General features: G+C 37.9%; 1 protein-coding gene across 2 annotated transcripts in view; it reads right to left on the minus strand.

The window, feature by feature from the left end:
• Positions 1-21519, minus strand: part of KIF1B (kinesin family member 1B) — a 94344-nt gene that overhangs the window by 53600 nt on the left and 19225 nt on the right. For both annotated transcript variants that reach the window (XM_010005143.1, XM_010005144.1), the window contains exons 4-19: positions 21220-21285; positions 19630-19808; positions 18805-18916; positions 17715-17792; positions 17403-17468; positions 15400-15475; positions 15016-15094; positions 14377-14519; positions 10681-10814; positions 9520-9599; positions 9120-9195; positions 5946-6025; positions 4746-4852; positions 4197-4280; positions 2462-2642; positions 1981-2053 (exon numbers count right to left, since the gene is read on the minus strand). In XM_010005143.1, coding sequence (XP_010003445.1) covers positions 1981-2053; positions 2462-2642; positions 4197-4280; positions 4746-4852; positions 5946-6025; positions 9120-9195; positions 9520-9599; positions 10681-10814; positions 14377-14519; positions 15016-15094; positions 15400-15475; positions 17403-17468; positions 17715-17792; positions 18805-18916; positions 19630-19808; positions 21220-21285 — 1614 coding nt within the window. The remainder of the gene's footprint in view (positions 1-1980; positions 2054-2461; positions 2643-4196; positions 4281-4745; positions 4853-5945; positions 6026-9119; positions 9196-9519; positions 9600-10680; positions 10815-14376; positions 14520-15015; positions 15095-15399; positions 15476-17402; positions 17469-17714; positions 17793-18804; positions 18917-19629; positions 19809-21219; positions 21286-21519) is intronic.

The raw sequence follows: 21519 nt of genomic DNA on the forward strand, positions 1-21519 counted from the left end.
AAGCCATTCTGTTAAACAGATCAGCCATCTTTTTATATCCAAGATCATACTCCAATTTAGAAGAATATTTATATTTCAATATCATTCTTACACAGCAGTAAGTTAGGGAACCTGATATCGCAGCAATGTAAATGCTTTTAAGGTGCAGAGGCTAAATGCATTCCTAAATTTCCAATCATTATTCAGATAATGTCATATGAATGCACTAATCCTGTCCATTCCAGACTGCATCCAGTGACACAGAAGTGATGAGATGTGTCAAGAAGTTTTGCTGTCACCTGAAATATTCTCATTAAACATGGCAAAAAGCAGGATACTGCTTAACAGACCAATGATCTCATGATACCACCAGCTAGGAAAGGTGTCCTTCAGGAATTACACTGGTAATGCATGTAGGACAGTCTTCCACCTTTGCCTACTAATTGAAATCAGCAAGAACAGAAAAAGCTTGAAGAACTCAGCAACCTTTTTACAGCATTAGACAACACCCTGTCTCAAGAACCTTCCCTTAGTCTTAAGCATACAGGGAAACTAATTCCCTTCACAACACTTACTATAAATGCAGCCTCCTTTGAACCAGCTCCCCAGACAGCCACTTCTCACAATTCCCTTGAATTCATACAATAGCTCAGCTTATGCCTGTCAGCTAAATTTAAGGGAGGGAATCCCATTGCTTACATTTCCTTTGACAAACAGCCAAAACTCACTCAACACTCAACCTGTTTTTCTGTGCACATTGAGCTGATTTTTGCCTTATCACTTCCAGCTACACGGATTTTAACTATAACAATTGCAGAGATGAAAGATGACATTAGTCACATCTTGTCACATCCTAACTTCCTTTCTGAACTAAGTCTTGCTTTTGGTCAAAGTCTGCAACAACTCCTCTCTATCCAAGAAATCAATCCCTTGTGATGAAATAACCAGAGATGCAGAAGTCTATGTATTTAAAATAAATTTGTAAAGAATATGTAGGTTCTACCTACAGAAGCCACAGTACTTTGCTCCATTCTGCTTTTGGGAGAAGGGGAAGATCTTTGCAGTTTAAAACCCAGCATAAATTTAACCCACAGTTTTCAGTGGTCTCAAACTAAAACTATAAACAAATGAATCAGGATTTTGAAGTTTTTATTACAATTCAGGCACAACTACATTTGCATTCTGGCTAAAAGACAATCCAATATAATTACAGTAACATCAGGAGACTCAGGTTTCTGAAGGAAATCTAGTTTTTATTTCTGGACTTTGTCTTTTTCTTAAAACTCACAGGGTGCTTGAAGACTGCATGCATTTCTCTTAGAAAATGCACTTCAGAAGACATCTGATGTGAGAAGACTGAAGTCTTCCTCTATCACACTTATCAGACTTCCTATTTATGAAACAGGTGGAATTGTGGAACTCCCATTGTTCTGAATGAGTTAACATGCTCTTTACACTCTGCTCCCTGCTCATAACCCCACCAACATGTGCACCATTAAGACCCTTACAAGGAACTCCATGCAGGGGGAGGGAGAAGGGTTAAAACATGCACAATGCAGCAACATTTTCAGACATCATTCAAAAAAATAAACCTAGTGTATCAATGTTCTAGAAATCTCTTTGGCAGCACAAAATTAGTATGTTCTGGTGATCAAAGACAAAAATAAAGGCTAACATCCCAAGAAGTAGATGTTTAGACTACTGAAAAGGAACTTCAAAAAACACAGAGCATAAAAATGCCCTTCCTTCAGGTTAAGTTGCAAGAAATTCAACCTGTCCCAACAAGAACTGATTAAAGCCACTTCATTTTCCAATCTCTGAATTAACATGAAGGAGCTTACTCACACTGGTAATAATTCACTGTGGACATAAAGTATTTGAAAGGAAGGGGAGAACTGCATTGTGCAGACAACCCAAGCAGGTTTCCTAAACTTTCAGATAAGCAAGGACAGGAATTACTGTTTGCCAAAGGTATAGTTAATCTGAAGAAAGGACACATACCAGCCTTTGCTGCTCCAACAACAGATCAGCTTCCTCCTTCTCCTTCTTATACAAGATCTCCATTTCTTGTAATCTGAAGGTGAACAAAAGAACAGAAGTAGCCAAAGAGGTCAGTATATTCATGTTGGTGTTCTGCCACATGCACAGCCCACTGAACTACAGTGAAGAGAGCAAAAGTCATTAAATTTAAAAGTAGCTATTATTTGTCTATAATAGTACTTAACAAGTGAAACTTCTGAGGTGCAGTTCATGCCCTTCACCAAAGAGCTGTAGGGTTATGACAGGTGCTTACCTGGGATTTTTAAAAGAGGTAGGTAGAGCAGGTAAACACCTTAGTAAAACAATGAGGAACCTTTCTGAGCTTTCACAATAGGTAGCAGAGATGCTGTGTGGCGAAACCTAACTTTAAGTTTTGCACAGACACCACCCAAGTAACCTACAGCTGACTCCTCCTTGCTTCAGGTAGAAATTGAGTTGTTACCTTTTTTCCATCTCCTGCTTCATGTCAATGCCCTGCTTTTCCAGAAGCTCTCTCTGAGCAAATGTCCAGTCAACTGGCTCAGAGGGAGTCTCAGCTGATGGTGTTTTCTCTCTTTCTGCTCGTGCTTGCTCTGGATGGTTGAATCTGAAGACATGATTTTTACCCATAATGATACGATTTCCTAAAAACAGGAACAGAAATTAACTCTTTCAGGCAAGGATTCCAAAATCATTGAAAGACATCACTGAATGATTCATCCCATTTATCCTGTTAGGTCACAGAGCAAGAAAAGATTACCCTGCAAGGATTTATGTATACATTCAAGTTATCTAAGTGATAAGAAAAAATGAAGAATGCTTAGTTTGAACAGAAGCAGTGCTCACAGAGGGGAACATCACTCTCAGGAGGCCAATCTAATATCCCAGCAGAGTTTATAAAAAATTAAAGGATAAGCTTGGAGATTGGCAGCAAATAAAACACATCACTACATCCCATTCTTCTGTGCCAGTGACAGAACCTAAACATGGGCAAGAGTCACTTCAGCAGAATTTTCAGCATGGAAAAGCCAAACTTTAAACACTGGAATGCATGATGCTTACTTCTCTTTAAAATGTGGTTTACACATATTGATTTTATCAGAGTCCAAATCAATAGGATTTATGGAAGGATTTTATAACTTTTTTACACTAATGTTAAAAGATCTGAAAAAATAGAATATTTAAATCTTCTGGCTAACTCTTAAGAGATATCAGATGTTCACAAAGCCTGAGACGTGTAATATGACAGACAGTAAAATGCCCCTGCTATTCCAGAAATATTAACATAGTTAAAATTTTAGAAAGGCATTCTAGTAAATAACCAAAGTAACCAAAGTTGTCCTTATCAATATATAATTGAAATACAGGCGCTTAAAGATGTCAGATACCTGTCTATGCTCTTCTAGTAACTCAGTTATCTATATGTAGAATAAAAGGAAAAGTATCTACTTTTTAAAACAATTACTTAAATGATAACATCACGGTATTCAGGATGACTCTCATGCAGGCATGGAACAGCAACAACTCTTGCTCAAGTCAGTACACTTGGTTTCATGGAGACACCCACTTACAATTTTATGCAAATAATTCAGAGATGTTTGGGGTTTTTTGGTTGGTTGTTTTTTCGTTGTTTTTACCAGTAGAAAAATGAGGGAGGGACAAAGAAAACATCATAGCATGAAGGAGATAGGTTAAGACCCATAATTTATGGATGTCACTCCCTCCTTTCTAATTCACCCACATACCTTTCTAAAGGAATGTAGGAGACTGAGTGGGAAATGTAATGAGAGCAAACAAAAGCTGTTGTGCTCCTGCAGAGGCTCATATCTTAGCTCTGCCAAGGAACTGGGAATTTTCCATCAGCAACTGGCAGTCTGCTCTGTCTCACTGAGACTGCCAAGGGCAATAGGCTTGGGCAAAAACGTGTTTGAATAATATCAGAGTAAGCAGAAGGACAAGCAGGATGCTGTGTGGCAGTGAACACTGAAGTTCACTTACAACTAGTGCAGCAAAGAATGGAAGAAAACAAACTGCTGCCAAAAGAATGGACCCAACCTCTCCTTAAAAGCTAACACTCCAAAACATTAACACTCCTGTCTTTGAACAGCACCCAGCTTTCTCTCCCTGTGATGCAAATGTCACATATGGGTAATTCTTAACTAAGAGTCTACAAAAACATCTATGTTAATATTTCTTACCTGAGCGCAGCTGTACAGGCTGCACAACTCTCTTGCCATTAACATAAGTTTCTGATCGTTCACAAGGCTCCAAAGTAACAATAACTAGAAAGGAAACAATTGATGAGTGAGATTTTAGAGAGCACTGCACAGCAACACAAGTGAGCAAACCCTAGAGGCCTCTAATTTTCTGCCTATCTTCTTACTAACATCCAAAAAAAGATACAACTGAAGCACTCCTTGATACCCTGCTCTTTAAAATAGAAATAAAGCCCCATGAGAAAATCAATGCTTCTGACATCTCCACATTGCAGTTGGAAATGATGATTTTTTTCTGTTTGAATCTGCATGTTTATAGTTAAACAAGATCAAAATCTAACTGCAGCCTGCAATCTGAAGCTATTATCACTGAAACAAATTTTATTTTCTCCCCCTAAGACTCAAGAAAACAGCAACTCAAAGCTGTTTCCTTGAAGTAAAAGAACCTTTCCAATACCAGCATCCCCTGGTTAACTATCAACTGAGGAGTGAAAGATGCACCAACACTTTGCTAGAAGTAATTTTTTTTACCTTCACCATTGTTGTTCCTCTCACTTCTAAAGATACAGTGTTCTTCTTTGATGTGAGCCCCACTCAATACAATGTCTTGCCTTCGCTCAGCATCAGCTTGGCCAACCCTGGGTCCAACAGAAGATATTTCAAGAGTACATCAGACACTTGCTACAATTCTGTGCACAACAATACATCCCAGGAATATCCAGGAAAAAAGTCTAAACTATTAAGACTATCCTTCAAGTTTAAAGGTTAGAACTGCTGCTTATCTCTCTGTTGCAGATAACTCATCAGATTTACCAGGAATTGGAGGATAACAGCTTGACAAAAGAGAAGTTTTCTCTCAAAACACAGAACTGAAATGTTAAAGACCTCTGGTTTCTTTCCCTCTTGTGTACTCTTCTTCTCCCTCCAGCAAAACTTCTTTATGAACTTCTTGCTGTACTTACTACTCTACATACTTCTGATGTCAGCTAGCTAGGCTCAAAAACTTATAATGATAAAGCTCCAAACTATTCTCTTCATTCTATGTTGAATTCTGTACAGGTTTGATGCTCTTTTCGGTAGGTCCAATGCATATTAAAGTAGTACCATATAACTGCACCTGTTTGTGTACTCTCCTTCATTTGCTCCTCAGAAATATACAAACTAAGCAACCAAACATGGTTCCACAGATAACAAAACCCAACTCTCTTCTTCCAGATGTCTAGACAACAAGTTTTGGAATAAAATCTGTTTTCAATTCCAAAAATGGCAATTAAAATTAATCTCATACATGTGAATGCAGAATACATACATTGTGCCAGGTATGGATAACAGTTTATTTCAACAATAAAGTGAATCCATACTCTGGTTGCTTTTATCAATTACTATGGTTTCTAACCCTCCACCCATCAAAATACCAAAGGTGTTTTCAGGGAATTCTATTACTTTAGTCTTCCTGTATCTTAAAAGGGATATAATGTTTTCTTTTACTACCCAGGTGTAGTAACAAACTTCTTACAAAGCTGAGTGACTGCACACATTACTTCTAAAGCACAAAATCAACTTTAATAAAAAATACATTTCTGTACTTTTTTCCACCTACAGCAATCTCATGCTTTATTTGTACCTGCAACTTGAATAGCTTCAAGGCACAATTGTTATTTAAACTCACGGCGTCTCCAGCTTGGGGATTTAAGCAAGCAGACTTCAGAGCATATTAGCACCAAACCTCACCTAGTAATACCATCTTTGATGTAGTAAAGCAGACATTCAGACATGAGTGGATCTTCATTAAGGTTTACAAGATGAGGAGTCTGAAAGGGAAAAAAAAAGGAAAAGTTAATTAAGAACTGTGGACCTACTTTTAGGTTTCTTCCCACAGCTGTGGAGGATGTATCTGAAAGCAGCAGTTTTGCTGAGTGTATCAAGGTTCTTCCATAGTGCATTTTTTAAAATACAACCTCTTGCAGTACTGAAAAGCATCACACAGGAGCAGCAGAAATACAGCTCAGACTGCTTATTTATCTGAAATATCAATAAAGAGAGGGAATCAAGGCTTCTGCTGGAAAAAAAGAAATTCCTTGTGGTGTCTTTGAGAACTTATAAAAGGAAACTCCAACAGCTGAAAAGGTTACTGCAGTGAAATTTTGAAACTGATGTGGAATCAACTTTGGCTTTTCTTGGGCAGTACAGGTCAGGTGATCATCTGGCAAAGTCTGTTAACTTGAGAAGAAAAATCTAAAACTATCAACATTCTCTGATATGAACAGCTAAAAACTCTTAATCTAAATTCTGCTAAATTTAAATCCACTACAGTTACTAAACCAACCTTCTTTGGTGAAAAAACCCCATTGGAATCAGCAAACAAGTCACAAGGCCTTGGTGTGAAAATCTAGCCAGTGAGACAGCAGTAAGCACAAGCACAAAAGAAAATGCAAAAATGGTTAAACAGAATTAAAGCAGATGATAAAAGAGAAATCAAACTGTTGATAAGCCACTTGTCTCTTTGTTATCCTCAAATACAATAAATATAGCAAAAGGTAATAAATATGGCTACAATTCCTAGGAAACACTGCTTCTGTCAACATATTCTAGCTGCAAAAAGCTTTGAGAGATGTTAACAGCACTCAGTGTACAGAAGTATAAAAATTACTGGATGTTCACAATGAAATTTGTCTTTGAATAAAGAAGCTGGACTGTCAATTGCCCAATGGAAGACTTAACTATGAAGAGAGAAAGGAGGGAAGCAACAGGATGCCTTTTTCACGTGAAACCCCAGCTGAAGATGTCTCATTATGTCATTGCTCTTCACTGCATTCAGATCAACTTTTGGAGCTGTATAAAGCTCTTAAATCAAGAGAAAAATGGAGATAAACCAAATCCCAGGCACAGTCAACTGCTGCAACACCACTATAGCTAGTACTAGTCGGATACTTTGACAACAGTGATGTAACCCATGCATAAATGTTTTAGCATCCAAGTTCATTTACCAAGTTAAATCAAAGCCTCAGTGGGTCTTTCACAGGCAACAGAGAGTTTTGTAAGAAATAAAGCTCAACTGCTTGAGAGATGATGCTAGCAAAACCTGCTGTTCACTCACTCTGAGATACTCATGCCCAGACAGTTATGTCTGCAGCCTTCTCTTGGACAGCATTCCTCAAGCATGAGCTGAAGGATTTTCCCTGCTCCCACCTCTGATGGCAGCACAAGCAATTAAATTTCCACAGCCTATTTCAAGGAGCTTCCTGTCATCAGAGGCACAACCCAGAGAGACAGCAATGATTGCACAATACCTTTTAATTCATGATGTGGACAAAATGTACCTTACAAAGTTCTATTTACAGCTCAGCTAGTAAAAGCACAATGCTGTCCTAGTAGTATATGATTAGAGTTATACTGATACTCCAGAAGTGTAAAGTCTTTATTAAAAAAACAAACAAAAACTTCAAATTTGCTATCTACATCTACATTTTCACAAGAGCAACCAGAGCTATTAGGAGGAGAACTAATGAAACTGAAGTGCTACGATAGGAAGGAACAGAAGCAGACAGGACTAGGTTAGGAGTTTTACTTCTCCTAATCAATCCTATATGGGTAAAAATAAATACCATCTATTACTAAAGCAACTACCTAATCCGGATGGCACTTATACACAAACCTGATCAGCAGAAAATGCACCAAAAGAATCATCAAAAAGAGTTGAGGGCCTCTGAGGGAAAATCTAAAAAGGAGATGAGGATCCACAACATAAGAGAAGAAAATGTAAAGAACACCCAATGAGTTAGTGTCTTTACAAACCCTGGGCAATTCTGGAGTAGATGCCAAAAGCAAACCAGAGTTCTACCTACTCCAAATAGATCAGTCTAACACTACTTTAAATGAAGGATTAAGTATTTTTACCAGTTCTGCTGTGCTTTGCTTCTGTACAACATTGGTCACCATCTAACCTTAGATCAAGTTTGTTGCACACTTGCACGTGCAAGTTTCAGGGTAAAGTATTACCCTTACTATTACCCTAAAATATGCTCCTTGTTCAAAGATTTTTTGAAAAAACAAGAAAGTAGCTTCTTTTCCTCGTAGTTCTTCAGTAATTCTGCTTTCACTCCATAGAGAGCTTTTTCACTAACTTACCATTTTACCTTTATAGCACTGATTTATCCTTTTTTTGCACAGTTATGTTTCTTTCAAATTTCAGAAAATGGAACTACTGACATGTACTGAAAGAAATATTCCCCTCCATCACCTTTGTCCAGTGGTTCATTAGATTAAAAATCCCCTTTCCCCTTGGAAAAAACACTAACAGATTTCAAGGAAGAGCACCTAAAAAATCTTCAAAATTTCAAGTATCTCAAAGAACAGAACACTCAGCCACTGCACAAAATGGCAACAATAAGCTAAGAGGCAGCACTTCTGAGTTGCTACTGAATCAACATGCGAGGAGCTACAAACATCTCCTTGCAGCAGAGATTTTTCTGAAGGAAGGTATAAAAAAAGTTCAACCATTTTGTGATACCAGGAGTCTCTCTGAGCTTCTCACCCTGCCCCTGTTTCATCATTGCACTAGACCAGCACATGCTTCCCTACTTTTAACCACCAATGGAAGGGTACCACAGGCAATTCTTTCTGCAGCTGCCTATGAGCACCATCCTGCATCACTTGCCTGAGAACAGCAGCCAGCTTCATTATTATGGGCAAAATAATCCTCAGATGCAGAGTGTTTTGACACATTCTAACACTAAAGCTATTTCTGAAAAGATAATGGAAAAGGAACTTCCTACTAAAGGTCCAAACCTCACTTATATTCTTCTGTATCTAATATGAATACAAGCCCTTGTGTGACTGGTAGGTCCCTCACCACCCTCCCCTCCCAGGAGGGGACATGATGCAACACTTATCATTTTTCCTTACCTTTTTGGGTGAGAAGACTCCCAGTGTTCCTCCATCTTCCCGAATGGCAACTCCCATTTCTGCCAACAATGCCTCCCTGAGGGATAAAAACAAGTGATTGACCCGATTTTAGGCTTATTAGACAAAATAAAGTCTAATGAAGGTGAGTAATGACATACATTAATTAGACTTTCAACCAGTCTGTCCAGTGACCATACAGTCAGGACTGTCACCACCTCATAAGACAATATGGCAAGTTTCTAAAGTTTAGTTCAAGAGTTTTACATAACACAAGGGTGAACAGAATTATCACTAAGCACTATTCTGCTGTTCCACTGCTTTTGAACACAGGAACATTCTCCATTTTCCACACTTCATTTTCTAGAGAGTATCCACATCTACAGCATTTCTGACTCCTGACCTTTCCATCCTAATGGCTTCAGTTTTCCTCAGCTTTTCTTCCCATGTTTCATTCAGCTCTGCAATGATCTTCTCAGATTCCTGTGTGAAAATGCCAGAAGCTGTTTTAGAATTCTTCTCAAAGTTCTTTACATAACACACAAAGCAATTAAAAGTTTGTGCTCAGTTCTAGACCTCAAATTAATTTTGGTTATAAAAAACACTCTCAGCACTTCAAAACTCCAAGTTGTCTTTCTAAATGTTTAAAAGGGTAAATGGCCTCAAAGGCAATCTGAGGAGAAAAGTAACTTCATGCTTAACCACAATCAGATTTTAATTTGAACCACCTAATTTTTGGGTTTGGTTTTTTGTTTGTTTGTTAGTGGTTGGGGTTTTTTTTAAATCTGATTTACAGACATCATTCAGTAACTGGATGCCAAGGAACTGCAGAGACCACACTGTTATTTCCATGGCAACAGCAGGTTTCCAATAGGAAAGGGAAATGCAGTGTGTTTTCCTGCCCATTCCAATCCCTCTGACAGTGTCTCATGGACAAGACATGAGAATGAAGCACAGATTTAACACAGCCAGCTCTTCCCACTCATCCACCCATGGAGATTGGGGGGGTCTTTCATCAAAATTAAGAAATACTTCACTGTAATGCAGTTTTGATGCAGTTCAGTTCTATGCAGAACTGAGACAAGGCTGCTATTGTCTGGATAAAGCAAGCTATTCTGTGTGCTTCACATTTTAATCTGTGGGGGCTGGGCAAATTCAACAGTGGCAGAATTATTCTTCCTCTTCTTTTTTTTAACTTGGGGATAATTTGGTTTTCTGAAAACATTTGCTAGTCAGACTTTAACCACACTGGTGCTGACCAGGCCTCCTGAAGTCTATATTTATGATTAAATGTCCCACAATAACCACTGTATCAGAGAACTTGTAAATAAGATTAAAGATTTTAATTTACGTTATAGCTGTAGCTCCAGGCTACAGTTAGACCTAAATAATCCTAACAGGAAAGGCTGTGCATGAACCCAGTTTCTAGCCCACTACAGCTAAGTGGCCATTTTAAGATGCAAGTGGGTTTCAGACAACTTTGTATAGAAACAACCAGTTTCACTGCTATTTACCCTCGGAAGAGACCAAAATAAAAACCTCCTTAATCTACAACAATACCCACCTTCAAACGCTCAATTGCTTCTTCTCCTCCAGGTGTGGACATGATTCTTTCCTGTATACTGGACACAGATGTTAAGCCCACCTGACTACTGAGAGAGCAGGAGGATGGAGATGCACTGAGGGACCCCATGGAGGCTGTGGAAAAATTGCCAGGACGTTGATTCTCGGAGGCTAGCAAGTATCTATGTTTATTGTTCTGAAAATCTTTCAAATCTGGGAGAGAGACACACAGACAGAGGGGAAGGCAGAAAGGTGGGGAAAAGGAAAACAGGAAGAGGGAAGGAACAGGAAAAAGGAAAGGAAGGAAAGACCAGTGTAAGAGGAAAGCATTTAAGCAGCAACAAGACAAGTTTTGTAATTTTTAGATGGCAGTTCTGAAACATATCTTTTATTAGTAGTATCCATGGCAAAGATAACTCAGTTCAGACCCTCAGGATTATTAGTAAAGGACTGTGTCATAAACTGTTTTGATCAAAAAATCTTGGGAAAAAAATTCACACTGACAAAAAATAACCTATCCTGTTTCTAACTGAACACTAAACTTAGCACCATGGAGCTCAGACCTGGAGCAGATTCTGTTCCTGATGCGATTAGTGGCATTTTGGGCTGAAGCCTCAACAGCCACCAACTCCTTAAACTCAGCAAGACATTCTCTTCCAGGCATCTTTAATCTAAAATTATTAAGTGAATCTTTATCACAGCAGTGGTTCTGCTGCTGAAACATCCAGACCACAGGGACAAAGAACTCCCCAAGCTACAGTTCTCACAGGAGAGCGAGTATGTAAATCACTGTCAGTCTGTGGCAGGGAGAGGAGAATCAAGTTCACAATAAAAACATTGTATTTCCTCTTGGCCCTCCTTATCCAAAAAGTGGAAATCTATGATATCTGATCAGTGAAATATCTGATAAGGCTCTCATACTTAAGAAGATGCTTTAAAGCTTTTTTTTGGTCTTAGTTTAGATGAGGAAGGCCTTAAAAAAAACAACCCAAAATGTAATAAGGCAGCTTGTGTAGCCTGAAAACCTGAAGGCCTGAAAGATGTCTCCTTGAAAGACAGAAAACAGTGCATGAATGATTTAAGAACGAACATGCAAAGATAATTTATTTTAATCTAATTAACTTCCCAGATATGTCTGCCATATCCTCAGAATAATCTCACAATGAAAAGATCTTCTAATGTGGAAATATCAGACAATTAAGTAGCTCAGTTTTAATATTTTTTATAGTTTTTAATGCTATTTCAAAAACAAATCCCTTAAAATAAGTATCCCTAGGAAAGAAACAGGTCAAATCAGACCTTGCAAGTTATAAACAAAGGCTTCACACTTATGAAAATGAGATGCTCACACAGACGTTGCATAAATTTCCATGCCCTCCTACATCTCCTCTGCTCCTACCCTGAACAATTCTGCTATTGTCAGCCTTGTGCCCTACTTCACTCCACATTCAAACTGCTGTTTCAGCCTCATGAAACTGATCAAGTCAGTTTGAAAACCACCATCTGCAAATACAGGAAAGCAGGGGTGGAAGAAGAAGGTTAAGGAAAGGGAACGCCATCAGGATGAGGAGAGCAGGCATGAGAGAGCAGGGAGGATGAAGTCTCGGAAAGGCCTGTAGACACATGCACTCCTGAAGACAAAGGCAGTGGCACTTGCAGTAGCTTTTTCCAGTAGCTGAGACCACAGACAACCAAACCCCTCAACATCATGCACACTCCTCCTGGAGGCTGCAGCTCTCACAGGGATGACGACATAGGCACACGCTGGAAGCAGCATCAGAATGTTAAGACAAGGCCAGGATGAGTCTTTACAACACCAGTAGCTTTAATTTTAGGAAATTTCAGACAGATCTCTTCCAGCTGATATTGTTTGAGTGAGGGTGAAGATGACTGAATGAAAGAGCTTAAAAAGTCTACCAACCCAAAATGATATATAATACACATTTCACCTGCAATGGACTACATATAGTTCCCTTCCATAGAAGCAAACACTAGAACATAAAATGCTATTTGCTGACTGTTCTAACCCTACTAAATTAATAATCTGCAACCACATATTTGAGCTCAAATAAGAGACCTTAATCAGTATAAGATGTCTAACTACTTTTTTTTTTTTTTTTTTAAGAGACTATACAAAATAAATTTCAGTCTCTGGGAGGAACTGCTAACATTCATCTTGAGTTAAAACATTTAAAACAAATACTTCTATGTGGAAAGGAGACATTAAAAGGCCAGAGAAGCTGTTTTAACTGAGTAACTTGAGAAAGATTTGAGAAAAAGATTCTCTAGATTGAATCTAAACTGTTGGCTGTCATGAAAACAGACTAAAGAATTACTACTCTCCCTTCTACATTCTGCCAGAAAGAAAGCAATGAACATATGTTGCATTTTAATCTTTGCACATTTTTTCACTCTAAGAAATGCTGGTTAAGCTAGTTTCCATGAAACTGCATTGCATTCCACAGAGAGTGTTCTGTCTGGGATTTCCCTGTGAGAAATGCTGGCATGCAAAGCTCAGTTAAAAGCTGACCCAGAGAAAGCAAGTTAAAAAGAGAACCACACAGTACACACATTTGCCTCCACTTCCAGAGTATTCATCTCCCATTGGATCAACTGGAAAGAAGCAGGAGGGAAAATACAAGAAGGATCAAAATTGCAGGTTCACCAGGACACAGGAAGGGAAGAGAATAGTACTCAATGTTTAAAGAAACAAAACACATTTTTTTTTAACAGTTTTTTTCAGTTTGGATTTAAAACGTAAGAACACAGACTGTACGAAGCGTAAAAACACCTGCATTTCATTGTCTTCTGGCCCCACTCTCTTGAAAACAAGCATACAAAAAGGTGGACACATATTGCACTTCTTTAAGCAGTCTGTGACTAAGCCAGGACTTCTGCTTCACAGGGAAATAATCTCTGACAAATCAGAAACTAGTGCAAAATTCACTTTTTTTTAAAATCTATTTTTCCAAGTCAAGGTATCTTTTAATCCACTGGGATGCATTCTGTGTTTTTATGGGCATCTTAGTTAGCAATTAAATCCCTGGTCATATCATAAAACAATATATAAATCTTAATTTATTTGCCTTGCTTGGAATGAGGACCAGGAAATAATTCAGGCACAAGTTTGTTCTGGTGCTTTAAGAGGTTGCTGGCAAAGCAAATCAGTACAATACAGCTCTGCCAACCTAACTGAAGATCTCACCCCAAAATAATCCATTATTTATTCACAAGCAGTTGTTTCATAGCTAGTTATTTTGAGATGACAAATAGTTTGTCACTCAAGACATTGTCTAACAGGAATGAGCCACCATTTTCTTTTCTGAGCAAGGATGGCCTTGGAGCCAGGTATCAACTTTAACCCTTTACAGATGCTTTCTCCCTCTGTACAAAATTAAGTTTCTTTATCTCAACTATCTTCCTTTCAATGTCAGCCAGACAAAAGGCCCTGCATAACTCACCAGGGCAACTCTTGAACGTGTAAGCTATATTATATAAAAATCCCATACACACTAAAGAGAAACTCAATCTCCATGTTTTTCCTTATGAGTTTGAAGGTGGCTTGTTTCTACACAGTAGAGGCTATCATTCCTAAACCCATGTTCAAAATTTTAAATCCCTTCTTCTCACAGGCCCAGCTCTGTCCTCTGTAAGAGAGACCAGCTTACAGATGGTAAGGCCTATTTAATCCACTTACTGTCAATAATATCTCCCAGCCCTTGGGCACGCAGGAGATCCTTCAGCCTTGTCACCTCCTCCTTCAGCTCACGCACCAGCTTAGCATTGGGATCTTCATTGATCACAGCGTTGCACTTAATCTGTTTTGCACGATCAGCATATCTGGAATCAAACCAAAAAAGCAAAACCTTATGAACATATAAGTGCTCATCTGCAACACAGGAATGCAGCAACATAGGAGACATTCAGCTTGCAGCTGTCAGAAGAGAATCCTGCACTCTATTCAATCATGGTTTTGAATTTGTATTTAATACAGGTTATTACTGCTAAAAAGACAAATTATATTCAGAACTGATTAACAAGGTGCATCATATGTATAACAGATAACATGTTTGGTTTTTTTCTTATTTCTTCAGTGCCTTGAAGCCTCAGCTTGGATAAGACATGAGTTTGATTTTTCAAGTTAAGAGTAGGCAATAAATCCCTAGCTCCTTATACAGTAGATTGGTTTTCTTCTTTCTGGGTAATTGAGTTCTTGCAAGTACCAAGTCTTCTCCACAGATTTTCTCTAAGTGTAATAACCCAAAGCATTGAAAGACAGCCTGTAGTCATTACCACTAACACCTACCCCCATCCATTTCAGATAAAAAGAAAATACCTTAAAGTGCTCAAAGTTTCATCATAGTTGATGTCTGCAGGACTCAAAGCAGCAACCATTGCAGTTCTGGAGTTACCACCTATAATGAATAGGCAACATTTCAGATGAATTACAGTGCACAATCTAGGCACTAATTACCTACCAAGGATCAGTATTTTCAATAATTCATAGAGCTCAACTATATTCTACATAACTAAGAAACACACCCAAAAAATGGGAAAGAAAGCTGTAACTTGAATAAAGGGTGGAACTACATGACTCAGATTTGACTAAGTATAATATTTAACTTTGTACTTGACACAAATTTAAGCTAAGTGAGTCAAAAGCAGTCAGAAAATTTGGTGACAATTTGTTTTCACATTGGCACAGGCAAGTCAGACATACCTAGATTTTCTCGAAGAAGCCATGTTAGTACAGAATCCCTGTATGGAATAAAGTCTGTCTTCTTCTTTTTTTTACTCTACAAAGAAAGAACACACAGCTGAAGAACAGAAACCAAATGGAAAATTAATTTTTAAGACATAAAATTCATAGTGTATATATAGAGGAACCATGATACTGCTATAGAAGAGCAGCACAGGCTATCCCAACAACTAGCCAATCTTCCTGTGTTTCTGTAAACAGTTATTGGGAAACTCAAGGAAGGAAAAGGTGAAAGTGCTTGGACACTGAAATTAGAACTGTCAGTAGAAAGGAGGTTACTTGGAGGGTTTTTTTCTGGTTTTATTTTAGTTTTAAAAAAAGACAAAAACTTGATTGCAGCTACTCAAACTAAAGCACAAGGTCACAAAATGAGTGTTTAAGTATCTATGTGCTTGGTCCCCAAATGAATAGTGACAAATGAAGAACTTCCACACAAGAGATGAGACCTTTCTCAGCACCTCTGACAGACTTCCCTCCAAATTTCATCATTCTTCATTTGGTCTAAAAGAAACAAGAACTTCAAAACCTCTAGAACAGAACATGAATCTTGGGTCATCCATTTACCTACCTAAATAATTAGTAGGTAAACAACTTGCTTCAAGAGATGCCAAAAGTTTTATTCTGCACAATATTTAACACAGAGTATAGCTTTGCAAGAAAAAGCCTGATTATATTTTGTGTGCAACTCCTCTTAATACTCACAAGGTGCTTAAAATGTGATTGTTAGTCCTGCAGTAGTTCTACTGTACCTTGCCAAAGGTGAGGTACCTTCCAATGGACAAGTAAAATTACTAGGAAGAGGTAAGCACCAGATGCTAAGTTCAAAAACTACAACTGACTGTCACCAACAATTCATCAATTGGGTAAAGGAAAAAAAAACAACATGGAGAGTATAAACTTGAGAGCAAAGACCAAGTCATCTTGACTAAAAGTAAATATTCCCAAGTTAAGTCACCAAATCAGGAGCAGGGATGAAAAAAGAATATTCCTAAATACATACTTAAATGTGTACTTTGCATTAAATTATTCCCAACCTTAGAACATTTTCAAATATTTTAGGACTCATAATTCTCAGGCTTCATGACTAATTTATATTCATGGGAATTTCTCAAAGACCTGACAGTAAAGATCTCTGCTTTTTGATTCCAAAGTGAAGAGAATCAAATCTTACACTCAGGCAAAAAAGACACCATCAACTACTACTCAGACCATCATACCTTGTTAGTGCAGTTATCCTAAGTTGAAAGCATTAAAGAAAGAGGAATAAGGTACAATATGAGATTCTTAACAGAGCTTTATATATAAATTTCCATGTTAGCTTGGATTTTCTCTTCTTGAGAAGCCAAATGAATTAGAGCAGTTTTCATTGAAGAAAAATATCAAAAAAGCACTGAAGTATATTCAACCTGTACCAAGCTGTTGAGAACTATTTGTAAAAGTAACAGCAATAATTTACTTGTTTGGGGTTTTTTTTAACAATAGTTGTGTATGAAAGTACTTTTCTAAACCTACAATGTTATGCTTGGATCAAGATATGCTCATTAAACTCAGGACATTATTAAGTCTTACCACTGCAAGAAAAGCCAGTGATAATCAAATTATTACACTGGTACTTTAAAAATATTAACAATAAAGCTGCAGTTAGTTTCTAAAATTACTCTTTCAAACAAAAATAAAATCACTGCCCTGCAGAACTAAAAGCTTGCTGTGTGAATCTGTCTTCTAGACAAATGCAGGCTTCTTTTGCAAGGCTTCTTCACAGCTAAATAAACCAATGCTTTGATCTATCAATAAATGAAGTTTCTATCCATCTGCATGACATTCACAGAGTACTATCAACACTATTCATCTGTCAAAATATACACAACTAAACTGGCTGAGAAGGCCAAGAACAGTTCTGCTGTACTGCATGGTTTTTACTAGTTAGGGAAAGGTTGTTGCAGGTGAATAAATGCTGTACTTACCACTTCAGCCAGTGCTGAAATAACTTTGCCCAGAGTTGTGAGAGACTTGTTTATATTTGCTCCTTCCTGAGAAAACAGAATCCAGTATTATACAGTAATTAGAATTGTTCATCCATGAACCTCTGTCAACTAAGCAAGCCAAATGTCACAGCCATGATCAGAGAGAAAAAAAAATAAAGTCTTCAGTTTTGCAAGTATTTTCTCCATACTTAAAATTGCAATGCATTCTTTTCCTTATTATTTGTCAAAGACTCGACATGGTGCTTGTGCACCCACTTCCCTTTCTTTCCCCATTCAGAACTGGCCCCATACCTTTAATCGGGTTCCTTTGGCACCAGTTGAATCAGCTCGTTCACTCCCAGCTAGATCCACAAGGCTAATCTTGCTGACCTGCAAGGAGAAGGCACATTAACAACTACAAGTAGTTCTTGGTGAACTAGAGTGAGAACGTCTTAGAATTCTGTGCCATGAGAAGAAGTCTACCATCTAAAAAAAAATCACTGTAGTATGCTTGAAAATGCAGTCAAACCAAGTAGCTTGTTATGGATAAGAAATGTGTGGGATTAAGCTCTAAGTGTCACTATTCTCTCAATTACCTCAAGAGACAACAAGTCTCATGAACAGTGCACAACAGAAGTCAAAAGAAATGAAGAGTTACTGCTACAGACAACACAAGAGTCTGAAAGGAAAAGAAGCTTTATGTTCCATCCGGACTTCAGTGACACGAACAATAAAGCACTGGCCTATCTCTTTAATTGCAGACTGCATGCCAGTTAATGATACTTTTACAGAATTTTATCTGGCCCTTTTCTGGAAGGGAGAGGGCCTTCCATACATAAAACTTTTTCAGATCTGTCCAAAGCAGTCAGTTTAGAAATGTGAACATTACCTGTATTTCACCTACTTTTGGATGCAAAACCTCTATTTCAGAGCAATATAAGACAGAAAACTGTTCTGTGCTAAACAGTTTAACATGCAATTTCCAGAAAGTGCTCAAGTCTCACTCAATTCCTGTGCCCCCAAAAAAGAACTAACAAGGCAAATGTTTTGCACTGAGAAGCAAAGCCACAGAAAGTTCTGGAACAGGACTGGGGAAGATGAACTCCTTTTATTTCATTTATCCCTCCCCACAGAACCTAGTCCTTAAAGCCATGAATTTCCCACACCTATCTATTCTCCTCCTGCACATATTCTCCATCTAGTTGTTTTCAGCACTGAAAAAAAAAAAAATCTCGCAAGAAATGAAAGGTTCTGCCAAGGCAGACAGCAAGTTCACCCTTAAAGAAAACATCAGAAAAAAACAATTACTTCTCTTTTCTCATCATACTGCCACTAAGAATAAGTTACTGCAGGCAAGACTTGTGAAGAACCATCAAAAAGCCAGTTGTTATCTGTAATATACCTTCTCTGTGGAAAGGTCAGTTTCTGTGTCATGTTTCTTCTGAGTAAAGACGATGGTGAAAACAGCATGAGAGCGGCTGCTGGTTTCATTCATGTTGGTAGCTGCCACAGTCCTAAAATACCAACAGACACAGATGTGTTTAGAAAAAAGTAGCCTCTACACTGCAGATGCTGGATGCAGCTGTAAAGGTAGAGGCTGCAGTTTATACTCTGCTCTATAACCAAGACCAAGCCATGCTGAACACCATTAACAAACCTTTTGATTTTTCACTCCTGAATGACTCTCATCTTCATCACAGTTAAAAGAGAACTTGCTCAGTGTAACTCAATGTTACCTACCTTGCACTCACACAAGAAAACACACGCAGCATTTATGTCAGTCTTACCCACACACTGTTAAATGGAGCCTACAGTTGACATGAAAACAACTACTAAGGAACAAGAAGCTAAAGCTAAAATGCCAGCTTTAGCCTTAATCACTCAAATGAATGAGATTGACTTTACATGTAGAAATAAACATGTAAAATACAGTGATGCAGTACACAAAGGCAGAACTAAAAGCCAGTATAATTAGGTACATACTTTATCTCAAGCTACTACAAGCTTTAAATGCATATACTGCAATTTGCAGCACAATTTACTAACACAAATCAATTTCAGCCTTTCAGCAGCACTGATCAGTGCATATTTCAACAACACTCCTCATGTGATGCAAGTTACTTAAAAAGCAATAATGCATCCCTGAAGATACTTGAAAAATTTGGTGCTATATGACATAGATACCTACAACAGAGATAAAAATATGTAACATACTACCATCACTAACCTGGCTTTATTCCCAGCATCCATGAGGTCTGCAATGTCTGTGTAAGATGTGACTGCTAACTTGGAGAGATCTTCCACGTAGGGCCCCAGCAGAGGATGTTCTCTCACCCGCAGATTCCCTTTGTTCTTCGGGTTCAACAAGTCTCTGACTCTCTCACAGTAAATCTCCATGTAACTCACCTGAAAGCAGGAATTTGCATGGGTAATTTAATGCTTCTTAAGTCTTCCTTTACGAGCAGCTCTACAGCAGTTCAGAGTGCCACTGGCAGAAATTCCCCCAGCCCACTCCAGGAAAGCTCTAGATAGGTGTCTCAGTTCATGTAACAGCTTCAGCCAGTGGCAGAAAAGAAGAGTCTCATGCATCAGATCTCCCAGATAAGCTGCAGGCCTTGCACCTTGTATAGATCCATCAGTGGCTTCAAAAATACTGGTGTTTAATTAACAATTATACACTTGAGCTCACATCTTTAACAGGTTTAATATGACACAGCAGCAAAACCATCTAAAGCGGCAAACAAGGAGTCTGCCTGCAAGTCATCTCTATGAACCTCCAAAGCAAACCTAAGGAGGGGAAAAAAAAAATATGTATTTGCATGCAGAAGCTACTTGTGATTCTAAGCTGTGCCCACATCCTGCTGTATTCTTGAGTCATCCATACAATTATTCAAACTACAGTAAACTTAAATCTGTACCAAAAACATTTGAAATAAATTATACAGCTAAGATTATTTTTAAATGCATTCTTTAATTTTTGTATTTCTCATTGCACTAGGCTTATCCCTTTCCAGCAGGTACTTAGCAGCTCCAGCAGTCAAGATATTCAATGTTAAAAGAGACAGCAAGTTATTCACTTTCATTCTGTGCAAAGATTACAGAAGTAAGCAGCAGTTTTAGAAATACAAAGAGAGATCTTCAATCTCTAAATAATGTGATTCAGAAAAACAGAATTCTACATCCAGAACAGATCACAACACACTATGTATACACTTCCAATGTGGTTTCTGTCTAGCTGTTTCCCTTCTCTGCTTACTTGTCAGATGTTCATTGTTTTGGATTTTCATTTAGGAGAGACTATTTCTCTCTCACAAGCACAAACGTATGCTTGGAGACATAATCAGAACGATAAACAAGTACCAAATAGAAAAAACATCATGAAAACGTGGGAATCTTCTCATTCACAAATTCTAAATGTGATGCTCCTATGGCATTCAACCATTAAGTCATCAAACATTAATAAAACAGAAGTAAATGAAGCATTAAAATGGACAGATTCAAAGCCACAGGAGCAGTGTGTAGAACTAGTTTCTAGTTCTGTAATTCAGAAGCAATAACAATTGGAGTTCACATTTATTAGTAATATTCACATTTGACTTGTACAGATTTTATGGTCTTCCTTTCCTTCAAAGCCTGCAATATATTGCATGTCAAGCCATTAAAACTGGTTGGGGGAAAAAAACAATAAGAAAATACTGTTTCTGCCAAGCACCTACTTTTATTTCACGAGTATTTTAATGCAGCATCAAGAGCACAGCACTAGAGCTCAGTTTGATGCCCAGCACACATATAGTCCTCAATCTCTCACCATACTCACCTCTACAGAATATGACATTTCCTCATTGCTGTTGTCATTGATTTTTTCAAACAGCTCTTCACACAGCTGGAAAGAGATTAAAGCTGAGTCAGAAATTATTCTTCACTAAGTAGTAACAAGTAACTAGTGTAAGAGTAAACTGGCTTTAGAGTGAGGGTAGAGGAAGAAAAAGAACCTATTACATCCACCACATACAACCTCACTGGGAAGATACATCTTAATTTTACATCATTCTCATTCAATTTTACTTTATGTAATATCAACAATTGTTCTAAGTTTAACCAATAGTATTATTCTGTA

This window comes from Chaetura pelagica, unplaced genomic scaffold (genome assembly GCF_000747805.2).
Source record: "Chaetura pelagica isolate M959 unplaced genomic scaffold, ChaPel_1.0 scaffold159, whole genome shotgun sequence".
Classification (NCBI taxonomy): Eukaryota; Metazoa; Chordata; class Aves; order Apodiformes; family Apodidae; genus Chaetura; species Chaetura pelagica.